The 16095-nt window shown below is 40.3% G+C and overlaps 1 protein-coding gene across 5 annotated transcripts in view; it reads left to right on the forward strand.

Annotated features, from left to right (window-relative positions):
- Nucleotides 1-16095, forward strand: part of LOC139213416 (rap guanine nucleotide exchange factor 6-like) — a 134915-nt gene that overhangs the window by 78442 nt on the left and 40378 nt on the right. For all 5 annotated transcript variants that reach the window (XM_070844100.1, XM_070844101.1, XM_070844097.1 and 2 more), the window contains 2 exons: nt 9949-10080; nt 14698-14878. In XM_070844100.1, coding sequence (XP_070700201.1) covers nt 9949-10080; nt 14698-14878 — 313 coding nt within the window. The remainder of the gene's footprint in view (nt 1-9948; nt 10081-14697; nt 14879-16095) is intronic.

The raw sequence follows: 16095 nt of genomic DNA on the forward strand, positions 1-16095 counted from the left end.
ATCCCAGTGTTTGGCATCACAGTAATGCGTCGATGTTTTTGGAATGTGTAGATGATTCATTTAACATGAAATGAAAGTACACATACTCTCTTTTTCTTTTGCCTCTTTCATTCCAATTCATTTTCCTTTGTTTGTCCTTCCTTCCTCTTCTCCCCGTGTCTCCCTCTCTGCACCTCTCTCCTCCATCACGCAGACAACTGGGGCAAAAGTCACAGGCCCTTGGCAGTGTTGGTGACAGTGCCATTCAGCATCCCGTCTGTCACAATACTGGCACAATAGAGTGTGGATATTGCCAACTAATAGCTGTTTACCCACTGTAGAAGCTTGCCAGCCACTCTCTATCCAGGCTAAAAACTTGCCAGCCAATGACTGTTGAACCTTGTACCTCAAAAGCCAATGCCTGCCAAATCACAGGATGCAGTTTTTCCGTAACCGAGATAGAAATGTGTTTCAAAGAGATTTCTAGGCAATGTGTTGCTATGCAGAATCCCCACCTTGTGTTGGAAACAAAGTTTTTATTTCAAGCTGCCACTTTTTTAGGCTCCAACAGTCAGTGTCTCATTTTCTCTTCCAAAACATTTTAAGCTCATGACATGTCAGGCATGCTGAAAACAGGAACTTCACTAAAAATATCTTGCTTCTGTTTCCTTTAGCAGTACCTATTGTCTCTTTTCATGTTGAGATGAGTTTAACATGCCGTATACTTTACTTTTGCCACTTGCTGTGGCAAATGCAGTCAAAAATCATCAAAATCAAAGCAGCAAAGGCAGAAATATTCAGAATTTTAGACCCCAATAGAGGTCACAACAAAAAATCTCTGGATCCTACACTTACCAAAATGCAACCTGACAGGTAAATGCCTTCAAACTGCACACCCTCAGTTTGTAGCACACACGTTCTGTTACACATTTGTCATATAATGTCTAAACTGAGATAACAGATTAAACTGAACATGTCTAATATTAGTGCCCTTTGATCAGACTACACATGCTTTCTGAACAAACTAGTGGAACTCCTCTCAATGCATGATCTAGTGTGCTGTGAGTGTATTATTCTGGGAACGGGTGTATATTCTCTTAACGGTGGTTTAATCTTTGTTAGTCATCCAATTTAAAAATAGATGGATGCGCAATTTAAAGCGGCATTAACACACATTTTTATCAAAGATGTCCACTGCACTGTAAGAAAGAGAGAGAGAGAGAATGCGTGTTTGAATTCTCGTTTGTGTGTATCTACATGCAGTCCTCTCTGCTTGACAGTATTTGATTCCTCATCTCTTCATGTGTTTCCCTGCTAACTCCACCCTCTCTCTCTCTCTCTATCTTTCGCTCTCGCTCTCTCTCTGTATCTTTCGCTCTCGCTCTCTCGCTCTCTCTCTCTCTCTCTCTCTCTCTCCCTCCCCCCTGCCTGTCTGCCTTTGCACTTGTCACCTCCAATTCCAGCTTCAATTCATTACATCTCCCCTTTCCCCAGCTGGTACACACACACATAGATATGCACACACACACACACACACACACACACACACAGTGAGAGGATCACACTGCCATGGTGCCAGAGATATGGTGGCCTGGGCTGAGTTAGAACTGGATTCTTAAGAGAATATTTGAGACTTTTTGTCTTCATCTGTTCCCTCCCTCTCACTTCATCCTCATTCCACCACTCGCTGTCGATGCAGTCTCTATTATACACCCTCTCCTACCTTTGCTCTCTCTCTCTCTCCCACACACACTCACGCAATCCAGTTTCAATCATACGCTGCACTCTGCCTCTCTCACTGTTTCCTCTTGCACTCATTCCTTTAGGCTCGCTCAGTCATATTCACCTCAGGACCCTCTATTTTCTCCCCATCTCCATCTGGCTCCTCGCACTGTATCTTAATTCAACTGTCTGTGGACTTGCCAGTAATAGAATGGAGCATGGTTGTGTGCTGAGCCTATTCAATAAACACTGCGTATGCTTTAGCCAATGGAGCCCATAGATGCATGCGGTTCACATATAGTATTATTTAGCATGATTTTGTGTTGTGCATTTCTTTTCCTATGTGTTGTGTTGTGTGTGCATGTGTGTGTGTGTATATATATATATATATATATATATATATATATATATATATATATGCGTTTTCTGACACTATTCCCCTCTCACAACGTTACACCAAGCCAACAGTGGCCTTGATTGATCAAAGCTTTCTGCAGAGCCACAGGACTAAATCTGGAGTGTGAGTGTGTGTGTGTGTGTGTCTGTGCGTCCTATTCCAGACAGCAGAGCCAATGTCCTCACCTGGCCAGTCTGATGAGGCTACTTGCAGTCATTTCACTCCTCCTTGCTCCCTTTGATGCAGAATTGCATATGAGAGCAGAGATTGGGGGTTGACCTAGTAGAGAAAAATGTAAGAATGGAGAACATATCCAAAAAACTACACGGGGGGAATGAAGGCCAAAAGAGACGATGACAGGGACTAAGACTGAAGCCATCACAGAGAATCTGGAGATTGGAGGGGAATGAATTGTTGAACATAGAGATAGAGAGAGAGAGAGAGACAGGAAAGAAAAGAAAACCAAAGTGAAGATGTGAGATGTTTGGGAAGAGACGATGCAAAGAGACAGAGCAACTCAGAGAGCAGAGAAATGAATAAACCAGCGGAAATCAGATTCATACATCGAGTTAAGTGCTACATCAAAGGAAATATAACTCATTTGTGCTGTGAGACTGCAGCTACATTGCTGTCTGTGCAGGGGTGAACTGCTGCTGTCTGTGCTGTGGTTTCTGGTGGAACAACCTGCTCTGAGGTAACTGAGCACATGGTGTCAGTTGTTATGAGTGAAGACATATGTTAACAGCTAAGGTTTCCTGATTTAGTCTGTAATTACCTCGTAAATCCATAGTGGGGAGGCCTTTTATGGAATTTACTCTCTAATGAACACCTTTTTCCTTTGAGGCTTCTATTTAAAAAGTTGTTGCAAGATACTCTTATGCACCTCTCACAGTTCTTGTAAGGATCAAGTTAGTGATCTAGAAAATGGGGATTATTTTACTCCTGTAACATTTGAGTCGTTCTGGGTTAAAAAAAAAGTTACAAAAGTTAACTTTTAATTTTACAAGAATATTAATTAGTTATTTTAATATGTTAATCTGGTTGAATGTCATTGCTGAGTGATGGCTGTGTTGCTTTGCCCAGTTTAGAATTTAGGTCACGTCAAGGCAGTTGTCACTGCTGACATCTACAGGCCGACGGTGTTCATGCCAGATACCCCAGCAGTGACCTCATTATACATTACCATGCCTGTGTTTACTTAGCTGTGGGGTTATGAGTAGTGTGTAGCTGGTAAGGGAGCAAGTTCTAAAACAGGATTTGATAATTATTGTTACCTAAACCTCTACAGCCTGTTGATATTTTCAGTCAGTAGAAATGAGTTAGCAACTCGGCTGCTGGGGATATTTTTTTGTGGGTGAATGAATAAATGTTTTGTATCTGTTTTCAGCACCATCATTACATTATACTGTAGTTTTAAGTACATAGTTTTTGGCTGGTTGGATTAAGTATAGTGTTTAACAAGGAAAGTTCAAATTGGGCTATGCAGCGGTCGTCCTTTGTCATGTTGTTAGAAACATCTTTAACAGTGCAGCGCCTGCAGAAGCACCAGCTTGGTATCTCTTTGGATTTGTGAACACAGAGACACATGAATAGACACATTTCTGCAACCTTATTTCTGTTCTTTGAGTATACATCAGCAAAGTGAACAACCCTCGAGTCTGAACTTCTCAGAAGATGCTTTATTACACTTAAGCATCTGTTTGGAAACACTGAACGGTTACCTATTGCTTTATGACACTGTCATTTTGTTGTCTACTGGCTAATACAACAACTCTGTCTGTAAATATTCAATGCGCTTTGTTTGTGTCACTGTTTGTTGAACCCATTTTAATTATCATCCTCATCAGGATTCACAAGCCTCATTGTATTTTCCTTAATTACTTAGCTAAGCCATTTGTCCTCTTTATTATTCATCTTAATGTATTGTTCTCGCTCTTTCTTCTGTTCCTCTCTGTCTCATTGTGTGTGTTGGTGTATATGTCCTCGTCATGCTCCATCTGTGTAGATAAATCTTTTTGCTTATTCTCCTCTCCTATTAACTGGTATCTGTTTCTGTCATTGTCTAGCTATCTGTCTGTGTAGATGTCTCTCTTTCTCTCTTATTGGCAGTGGTTTAGTGAAGTCTCAGGTGTGTCCTGCCATACCATTAAATGGTATCTTTGTATCCTAATGAAGCCACTAAACGCTAAAACAATACTGGGTCAGGAAGCTATTAACTAATAATTGATGCAAAACATAATTCAAGGTGAAGTAGCTGCACTGTTTCAAGATTGATTTCAGAATTGGCTTTTGCCACGTCCTCCTCCTATCCTCGTCTTGCCTTTTAATGGTGTGGCCCCTTCTGGGACCCTTAACCAACCAATTCCAGACTATTATGCTAGACAGACCAGGCATCATCCATTAGTGTCTCCAAGGTTTCCCAAAACATCTCTCTATGCATTGACCTACAATGTAGCAAAGATTATCCCAACAATAAATTGCTTTTGGGAAACCCAGTCTCTTGTCTGTGTAGCCAAATGGCCAGTCTGGGCTTTATAGTCCATTTTATCACTGAGGAAATAGGGGGAACAGAGCACTCAGGCCCACAGCTAGTTAATCTCATTGTTAAAATTGGATGCTATAAGTGAAACAGAGTTGGGTTTTATAGGAGAACGAAAAAGAAGATATCAGTCTAATATGTTTAGACTGGTTTGTTTTTTTCTCCCTTGGACTTCAGTAGGTCTTCAGAAAGACTAATGTATTCATAAAGTTAACTAAAAATGCAGAGTGATTCAGTCATTTTTATGTCGATTAATGTGCTTTTAACGTGGATGGGTGTCTTGAAGTCCTCATAGTCAAATTAGCTTTTATTCAGATATAACTTCATTTTATTTAGTTCTAACCACAATGTCTTTGTGATGTATTATTGGTGATTTTACAATTGCTGATTTAAAACACACGTATATCCACATGCATCATTAACAACAGCATAATAAATGTAAAGTGATCGCATAAAATGACAATCTGTATGACTCATGTCGCAGTATGTTGCCCAGCCCTACCAGTTATGGTCTTTGTTCATGACATTAGCAAATAATTCATTTATAAACCACCAATCTAGGCAACAACTTGATGTTCAAGGCTTGTTCCGCATGATTTTTCTCGGATTGAATCTTTTCTCTCCCATATCATGATAGATGATGGGTTTGTTTCTCTGGAGTTAATCAAACTCTGTAAGTGATTGCTGTTGTGAAAGCTTGGTCTGTTTGACGGCGACACAACATTTACAGCCAGCTTGATCCTCCTATGATTTTGCCCGCTCGTTGACATGATAGAAGGAACCTTGCACATTCATATTTAATCTCCTAACTCTCATCGTTAATGCATGAGGAAAATGGGAGACCCCCCGCACATACACCCCACCCCACCCCACCCCCCACACTCGACTCAGCCCACTGGGAGAGGGAAAGAGGAGGATTAGAGTAGGATTAAGTCTGTGGTGTGAATAGGAGCCACGAGACCGCCACAATTATTCACTTCCCCAACACACCCTCACCCGACTTTCCCCTTCCATCTTTCCTTCTCTCATACACACAAATACTTGAACTCCCTCTGTCTGTCCTTGCCCTATTTCATTCCTGGCACCCACCCACACACTTCTGGGGAACTTCATCTCTCATATCGAACTTTATTTGCATCCCTTAAATCTTTTTCTTAGGACCCAAATCAATCAAAGTAAGCAGGAGCAGAACAGTATAATTGCATGATTAGATCACAAACCAACCTCCAACCAGGACTTCCTAACAGCGAGAAATCAGAGCCCTGGGCTTATTTATTTATGTATCTATTTAATGCAGAAAGTGATTTTTTTTTTCTTATGTTGGGGCCAATAAAACTAGAGTCAGAATGTTGGATATTATAAAACATGCATTAGAATTTGTTCTATATTAATGTTAAAAGATTAAATGAATGTAAAAATATATCATTGAATTCACCTTGAAAAGTGGTGGCGAGTGTCCATCATGCTCACAATGGTCATAAAGGCTTCAACAGCAAAATACATTTTAAAATCCATCAGTGATGCATCCTATGAGAGAGCAGAACACACTCCTCTTCCTTGCTATTATAACATGTATAGCTCACCGTATAACTCTCTTGCACCAGGTGCCAAATATGGCACAAGCATGGTGCTCTTTGCATTAATGTGCTGTCACATATATAAATGAAGATGTAAGGACAATTAACATTAAGTCACCTGTGTCTGAATGACAAATAGCCTGTACTTTAACAGCTGGATGAAGATGATGTCGATGATTGTCTGTAAAGGATGTGCTGTGAGTGTATTTCTCAAAACGTCAAATTTTTCCATTACTTCTTAAGTACCCTCCTTCCTGTCCACAGCTCTTCCCTATAGCGGCTCTTAGATTATCAAATATCAGTGTCAGCAGGAGCCACAGCAAAATCAAGTGTTAGTCAGGCTGTAATGGTGGGTTGGATGAGATTACAGAGATTACAAGATGAAGGTCTCACTGTCATGGGTTTTTTTCTGCATGTTTTTTTTCAGTAACTTTTCCCAGAGTCCTGATTGGCCCAGCAGTTTGACACATTAATTTCTGTGTCTATACATGCAATCTCAGATGGATATATTAAATGGATGCAAGGTGGGAGCTTCATCATTACTGTCTTATAACCGCTCCATCACACAGAAATCAATAAGTGTTTACCTGTGATGAAAATAACAATCACTCTCTGTCCCCCTTCGGCTTTATCCGTCTCCTCTTATTCACACACAAACACAGCAAACTGGTAGTGAAGAGTGTTGGTCAACAGCAAGCATCTGGGATGCGATTAGAGAGGTCTACAGTACTGCACTGTTCCATACTCGTGTATCGCCTGCGGCTCAATAAGTGAAATACACAAAGCATTACAGCGCCGTACCTAATGGGAAATGGATTTCACTTAAATGCTCATTCAGTAACACTAAAACTAATGACCGACCTGTGAGTAAGTATGCATGTGTGAATGTTAGAATAGCACGGTTTGAAATCAGAATCATTCTGTTTAAGTGTTGATAATAGCATTATTATCATTACCATTGATTATTACTATTGTCATTAAAAATATAACTGAGTAACAGATGGACCAAGCATGCATAAATATTTAACTGGTACACTACGTTGATATATGGGTGTGTGAAGTGTAGAAAGAAGGTGGCCTTTAAAGTCCATAGATGCTAACTAGGGCTAGACTAATGGAACGAATAAAGTCAGATATTTAGCCCTATAATTAGTCACAATAAATCCACAGTGAATGCAGTACCCATGGCTAAGGTTTGGTCCAAAAAGAATGTACTGTTAAAGTTTTTTGCCAGCTGATGATAGCATAACTAAATCAGTGCAACCACAATAAATCAATCCCTGAATTGCTTTTGCTTTCACCACAGTGTTTAGCTCCACATATTACATTTCGTAGGCTGGAGTCCATTCTCGCATTTCTTTCCCTCAAAATCATGAAAACAAGGATGACATTGGGTAGAAAAACGTGTATATTCGGTCACATAGTCTGTTTACTGAAGGTGCATCTGCATTTGCTTCTTAAAAGTGTAAGTACTTTTTGAGTCTCTAATCCTGTTTAGTAACTTCCATTCTACAGACGCTTTGTGTATAACTTTATGCTTTAAAAGGTTGCTCTGCAGTCTAGGGATATCTAATTGTCGTTTATCCACGAGGATAAATGGTGATTTCGGACAGACCACTACAGTCCCTAATGTTTAATCCACTGCACATGAAATCATTTTATTTGAGCGTTCACTTTAATGTGCCCACATTAAGAACAAGCCATTGAACTTCTTAAACTCCACCCCCAATACTGTGTTTCCCTGTGGCTTTGGGGGAGGGGGTTAAGTGCTGATGGGGGTCATACAGTACAACGGGCCTAGTAGAAGAGAGTACTGAGGGGGCAGCACCCCCAGACTCAACGTCTTTAATATTGCATGTTGGCACCATGGTTCCCCGCAGCCCCAGCCAGCCTCCGAGCTCCAGTTTGGCTTGCAAGTGTGGAAGTGAGTGTTCATGTGCATTTGGACGGCCAGCGCTGCCCGATATGGCGATGGAGGAGGTGTGCTGTAGGTTTGCTCGGTGTCGTAGGAGGACATCTTCCCTTACCCTGACACTGCCCCGATCCAAACTGGTAAGGCTTGAGAATCAGAGGTTTGGCTCTCTTCTAGAGCAGAGGGGGCACCAAGTGCATTTGTGCACATGCCCAGGAAATGGAGATTACACTTAGCTCCCTCGCTTTGCTTTATGAGAAATCGCATTGTTAAACCACTCAGTCAGTCTCTAAATACTGTTTGCAGCAGCAACCTTTGGAGAGACACCTTTTCGTTTTCCTTTCATCTTCGTCCATCATGTATTCATTTTGTAGACCAGTTCTTTCTTCATGGCTGTACAGTAGAGAAATATGTTAGTATTAGATGCTAAATTTGGGAATACACGTGAACTTGACCTTTGGTTGAACTGCATGTACACACTGGATAAAGGTACTTTGTTATGTTAACTGACCTCTAAGACGTACCCAGCTTATCTCCCTGACGGTAGAACCATGACGTTCTTTACCAAGTGGTCAATTAATTGATGCTATAAAATAAGAGAAGATAAGATAGAAACTAATTTCTAGTATTTTGCTTTGATCACCAGCACACAAGCTGGGGATGAAAATGTGTTTCTTAATTGTAAGATGCAATCCTTCAGATTGAACATAATGTGAATTAAAGGCTTAGAACTATGGTGCACAGATAAAACCATTTCATTATAGTAAGTAATGCCCAATGTCTCAAACCCAGTCCTAAACTAGCCTTATTGTTTAAAGGGGACTTGGAAAACAGTTAACATTACAATGATTAAGTTATGTGTGGTCAGTCTATCAGTGTGTGCAGTGATTCTGAGTTTAATACATACTGGAAAGTTGGACAACAGTCCTGTTTGTCACCGTTTCTATGTTTCTGCAGCAGTTCTTGTCAGAAAGTTGAAAGTTTGCATGTTGTCCTCTTGCACAGTGAACTGCTCTTTGGATGGGTGAGATATTTGTGAGAACACTCACAGGTTTTTAGAAGTCACTTGACGGCTTGACTGACAACTTTGTCTCATTCTGAATCTGAGGGGTTTGTTTTAGAATGAGTTCTTAGCAATTTGGAGTTTTTGGAGTAATCTTGGGAAAGGGTGATAACAAAAAAGAAACAAATGAATTTTGTTTGTGTCTATGCTCAAACTTTGCCTTGTGCAAATTGTTTTCTTATCCTGAAGTAAACAATCTGACCAGCATGAACAGATTTGTTTAAGGAAATTATTGTGTTTGTGGGTTAACATCAGTGTTTGTTTGGGCAAGCATAAGTACATTTCTGTCTCATGATGTGGCTCTAAATGAGTTTCAGTGTTCTTGGTTGTATGTGCATATGCATGTTTTGTCTTTTACAACATATAATGTTTGCATTAAAAAAAAAAAAATCCAGCCATGCTGTCATAATAAGACGGCCACAGCCACGATTTACAGTTTTATCTTTTTGTTAAGGTCACTCCAAAACTATAAAACCACCAACCCCCCTCTGTTTATCAGAAATCATCTCAACTTCCAGCCTTGGATCATAATTTACAACAGTCTTCAGCCCCATCCTCTTCATGTTAATTATCTTGGAGTGTAGCATGTCAAACTATGCCAGACCAGCTTTGGCTTTCAGTCTGATGAAACTGTGTGTGAGTGTGTGTGGCTGTGGTGTGTGTTTGTGTGCATGCATGCGAGTTTGTATGTTTGCCTCCACTGAACTCAACCGTTTCTTTTTTCTCCGTCTGTCTTTCTACTACTTCCTGTCTGAACAGCTTCCTGCTGACCTCAATAAGATGCACCTAACAGACCACGCCCATCAGCAGGTGATGCACATGCCTCCCAGCCAATCAGGATGCAGCATCGCCAGCGACTCTGGGAGTAGCAGCCTATCAGATATTTACCAGGTGGGTACTTAGTTGCTTGTTTGGTTTTATAGTTTTATAGTTACAATTATTATATTTTCTTTTTTCGTCTTTTTTTCTGTACATGTTTTAGGTTTTATACTAATGAGGAACAATATTAGAATCATGACATATTGATAATCCCCTGAAGTTCTATGAAACCTCGTGTTTTTCGTAATTTTATTGTCAAAGTTCTGTTCTGTGTTACATATTTTAAAGTGTCATCGGTACAATCTAAAATAGAGAGAGTCCAAACTCTAGAAGAATAATGCTCCACTTTATTAGGCTAACTCCTGTCTCACAATTTAGGTTTTGGAATTCCCTCTTGTTTTTACTGTTATTGAAAAATTTAAAAAAAGACAGCTGTGATGAATGTGAAAGTATTTCTTTTTGTTTCCACCATTTTTCAGTTTTGTACAAAGAAATAATGAAGCCTGTGCAATCTATTGAAAAGCCCTATCTAGCTTAGCTCCTCTACCATCACACTGTGACAACATGTGCTCTGTGGCTAAAGTGTGTTGTTGATGGTAGATTCTCCCTGGCTTCATTTCCTCTAACTCGGTCTACTTGAAACATGTCTGTCAACCTTCTACCCTCCCTCCTTGTAACCCTTTCTGCCTCGCTAATTATTGCACTTTAGCTGTGCATCCTGGTGATCCGCCTCCTTCTGTACACCCTGCTGCGGATGTAAGGTCACATGCAGGAAAATAAACTTAACCTTTCATGCTCTACCTATACCCATGCCACAGGTGTAGAAGCTGTCACACTGTCGGTGTAGCTGGGTTTGGCTATCTCCTTGCAGGTATTCCTTTTGTCTGCTTCCCAAGATAATATGGAAGGAACAGAGGCAGGGAAATAGTGTGACATCCAGTCTACACCAGTTACGAAGATGGTGTCGTCATAAAGTTCGATTTAGGTTTCTTTAAGCATGTGAGGAATCCTTGATCATGGGACTTAATCTCACCATTGGACAACTAAATCAAATGTTAAATGTACATTTAAAATGGTTATTGCCAGACCTGTGAGTCTTTATATTTTGCTCTCTCCCCTTGTATCAGCCTTATCTTTTACGTGACACTTGGAGCATTCAGTAGCTCAGTGTGCTTTGGAATTAAATGCCTCTCTTGAGTGCAGGGTATTTGAATGGCTGCGAATCAATAATCCATAGAAGGGTACATGACAAGGCTGTCATCTCATCGGTTTAATCCTTCAGATCTCCTAATCTCCCCTCTCTACACAGAAAGCGGTAATAAATCCAATATTACCTTTCAGTCTTGACTCGTCTTCACAGTGTTTTAGTTTGCGGATCCTCTTTATAACCTACATGCCATATTCTTATATTCTTCATACATGTTTGTGCATGGGTTGGGAGGGGTCCCATTTGACACCAGCTCTTTAACATTGTCAGCATTCATCAATGGAGCTGGTGAGCTCCGTTAGCCACAAACTAATGAGCTAGTTGCAAGTTAATGAGCTGCTATGATCAATGGGTACTGCTGGCCACAAAACTAATGAGCAGGTTTGTTTCAGTGAGGAATGTTAATATTCTTATTAGGTGCCAGTGTATCGGTTTTATTTTACTCACATTGTAGCAAGTCGAGGGTGAGAAATACTAATCACAGATCATGGGCAGGTACGTTGCCCCAGCTACCTTGTCTTGCCAAATGAATTAGAGGCCTCATTTTCTATTCAACGTGTATCTTACTGTCAGGTTATTTTCTACAATTGAGACATTGTGGAATATTTATTAAGGGCTGCTGCACATTATCATCAGGGCTGCACTAGTAACCACAAAAGTAATAGTACAAGGAGCCGATGAATACTGCAATCCCTTAGTCTTTGGCAGTAGACTCTCACAAACTCACCTGTGCTTTCAATAGGCTAAAATGACATTATTTTGGTATTTTAGCCCTGTTATCTGCCCCTACCAGCCCTCCCTCCTCAGCCTGTCTGCAAGTGTTTGCAGATTGATGCACGTCAGGTCAACCGGGGTCAGACGTTTAACACACAGACGTGATCTCTTCATCCTGAGATTAGATATTAATCACACGGATCTGATCCCATCAGTTTGTCACTGACCCGGCTCCGTGTTTGTTTACAGCTGTCTTAAAGCGCTGACCCACCAGTCGGCTGTGGTCCTCGGCTGTCAAAGCAAGAGACTGTTTTTGTTATGGGTTTCTCCCACTCGTTCTCTGAGTCACATTTCTCTGTCTCCTCAACTTTTCAGCCCTTTCTGCCTCCTCCTGTTCTCACTTCTCATATTCCTCCCTTCTGCCCTTTCTCATCATTGCATCCCTGTCCTGGCAGGCAATATTCTATTCTATTCTATTCTCACATTGTTCTCTATCCCTCCCTTATCGCTCTATTCTTTTCTTTGCTTTTCCCCTCCTTTTTTTCATCTCCTGGCTGTATCCTGAACGTCTGTGTATCCCTCCCTCATTTTTGTCTCTTTTATGTCTCTGAAAAATGTGGGGAGTCTTTGGCAGATCTGATGTCCCTCATCTCTAGGAAATGGCTCAAACTCATTGTGAGACCAGGGGAATTAGGCTGAAAGGGCAAATCCTGCATTCTGAATGAACTGGCCTCTCAAAAGTACTGAAAGATGTGTCGGTGGCTGAAGGTTTGAGGAAAAGCAAGGTTCCATTGTTCTTTCCCACTACCTTAATGCCTCTGGAATTTAAGAAGAATTTAACACCTCCATAACAGCCTCTATCTGACAATACAGAGTTTTTTTTCCTTGTTCGGAACAATAAAATGTATTTTAACTGTAACTGTATTTTTTGGCCTTGGTCTTGTCATGTCTTGTCAGAAAGGATATGCCTCCACCAAGTCCAGTTCATTAAATCATCACAAGTCATTCTGTTTCTTATATAGTGTTAGTCATTTATTATTGGTGTCAAAATAAAATAAAATTGGGATTCATATTATGTTTTGGACAGGAAAGTGCATTTTCTTGCTTGTCTATTCTTTCTACTTGGCCAAATTGAAAGTATCAGGTGCAAAACAGGACGGAGCCGAGCAGCTGGTGTTTTTGAAAAGTACTCTAAATAGCTTGTCCAACCTAATTTATGAAAACAAGAGAGGACTGTGCCTAAATTCTGGATGGACTGTTAGCTTAATCCCCTTGCCTCAGAGAAACTTTTAAAACCTTTTGGCCAGGTACGAAATCTCTGTAGAACCTGAGAGCTCAACTGCATTGTTGGTTATGGAGTCCTTCTTGTAGTGTTTAGGGCAGGAAATTAACTTTTCTCCCCAACAGCTACAACATTTAATATCACAATCAAATCTACTCCACTCTTTTAAATCAACAACTAACAAATTTTACAATGGTGCCCACAGGATAATGTCTCATTTGTTCCACTGTGACTCCCTTTTTACACATTGCAAACAGGGGAAAAATTAAAACAAAGTAAGTGGAGAGCCGTCAAGTAAATAAATTGAGAATTGAGCCAATAAGCACACTGGTAAATATTCAGTAGTTACTTAAAAGTTGCCATTGTTATTTTAACAAACTTAGCAGGATTAGTTAAGTTCTAGTTAACAAATAAGCATATCATGATACATTGATCACCTTCATTTCCTGTTCAGGAAAACATAGTCTTGAAAACATAGTCACTTAAATATTTCTCCTTTCAAAATGGCACAATACAGCACCAACGTTTTATTTTAGTTTTGTACACTGGGCTAAGCCAAAAAATGCATATAATTAACAATGGGTAACAAAATAGTGCTGTCTGTGGCCCCTTAAGTAGCTTTCACTGGCAATTATTGGAGTAAATAAATTCTTTGCCTGGTTTCTTCACAGTAATTAATTGAATAGATATATAAAGGTTCAATTAAACAGCAGACAGAGACAGAGCTAAAAAATCCATATCAGTTTTGCTTTCCCCTTTTAGGCCTACCTGCAAGAGTGTAACAGATGGCCTGCAGTGCTGCCACTAGCACCGGAGAGCTCCTCTTTTCACCTCTCAGTTGATGGTTCAATTCCCACATGATCCAAAAACCTGTATGCCCCTTCAGAGCCATATTCTGCCAACCATCTGTCTGCCCTGCACAGGGAAATATGGTTGAATATGAATTATTACTACTGGACTTAAATATTTGGCTGTTTTCCTCCGTTTTTTAGTTTGGAACTTGGTGTCATGGTTTTAGCTCAGGGTCACAGATACAGCTGCTTGTTCCAAGGTTAAGCTTCACAAATTTCGACGTTACTCACTGTACTTGAAGACATATTTTTCCGTAACTGACATAGGCTACTGAATACCCTCAAGCCTCATGTGTGTGCTTTGAATCAAATCTCTATAATGTCACAATATTGTACTGCCTGAAACTGAATACCACTTAAACTACGTTATTTCAAGGCCTGCAAACCATCTTGTCATGGTACACTGCTCCAATAATAATTTCGAGGCCACATTATTAAAGATTTCAATAGTCTGGGCAAATGAAACCCAATCTAAAATTATTACGTTCTGAAAATCCATAAATTGCAGTTATTCCTTGATAAGACATAACAAGCTGAAAGCTTCATTCACTTTCCAAGAATTCTCCAATCTTCATCCTTCCTTCTTCGTACTGTTACCAACTACTGTGCTGCCTTCTCTGCTGTCTCTGCTCCAGGCCACAGAGAGTGAACTGGGAGATGTGGACCTGTCTGGACTTCCAGAGGCTGCGGTGGACAGTGAGGAAGAGGAGGAAGAAGATGAGGACCTGGAGAGAGCGTCAGACACTCTTCTGGGCCGAGACCTGGTCCGAGAGTGTCTGGAAAAAGACCCAGCCGACCGCAACGACGACGACATTGGTCAGTGTAACTCAAGTGTTTTTCTGTCCAGCAAGTCTTTATGTTCACTTTAAATTGCATTTAGGATTGTAAAATAGCTTGAGAAGGTCGTTATTTCTTGCTTGTCTATAATCAACTAGTAAATAGCTCACATGCACACAATAAACACATGGTATATTTGAAGATCTTAAGCCAGTTGCTATTTTTAGACTTCATGTAGACAAGACACGGCCCTCAGAGACACCATTTATCATTCAGTAAGCACAGGGGAGATGCACAAATGCCCCTCTCACAAAAAGACCCCTCACAGTGGTCTCTAAACACCAGTGCCCTTCCAGTGTGTATTTTTAAGCAAGTAATCAGAGAGATGACCTCATTAGCGGGACCCAGTGGGGTCCTGGAGGAGAAGGTGACCACATCAGAGAGCTGAGAGAGTTGTAAAGGCCTGGCCTGCTGTGTGCCTGTTGGGAAGCTGGCCTTCAACACTGACTGTTACACTCGGCTCATTTAGAGGACAGAGATACCGCACACAGGAGCTGAGGAGAGTATGTGTCCAACCCAAGTGCAAGTTTCAAATGTAAATGAAAACATTACATCTAGTCTATCACTCAGTATTGTACTGTACATTTTATGATAACTGACTTTGATTACATTTTATGTTACCAAGTCAGTCTGTATATCTAATGGATGTATTTTTTAATAAATAGCCAGAGATTGTAATGCTTCAGCCCAGTGGTTCCCAACCTAGTGGTCAAAAACCCATGTGAGAGGTCACTTGACGTATTCCTGTCCCTTATTAATTACTGTATAATTGTACCTCCTCTGGAAATATTCAAACGAAACAATCCTGGAGCAAAAAATGACGTGGATGACATGAAGACTTAGCTTTGTTTTAAGGGGTCAAGAGCCACAAATGTTGCGAAGCGGTTCTTTAACCAATCTTGAAATCTGTCATGAAAATATTTATAATAGGATTACAACCTTAGAATTTATACAGATTCTGTTACTGCCTAGTAATAACATTGCATTTACTTATTATTGGTCAATTTTGCCTTTTTACTGTCCTCAACCAAGAGTCTTTAATCTGATGAGAAGTGTTTATTTTTACATGTGGAACCTTGCCTAGTGTAGCTTTACTTTGCTTGGCTCACCAGATTGTCAGTTTAACACATCAGGATTTTTTCCACTCATAGTAATATACATACACTAAATTGAATCTTAATGATTTTTTTTTCCAT

This window comes from Pempheris klunzingeri, chromosome 14 (assembly GCF_042242105.1).
Source record: "Pempheris klunzingeri isolate RE-2024b chromosome 14, fPemKlu1.hap1, whole genome shotgun sequence".
In the NCBI taxonomy this organism is placed as follows: Eukaryota; Metazoa; Chordata; class Actinopteri; order Acropomatiformes; family Pempheridae; genus Pempheris; species Pempheris klunzingeri.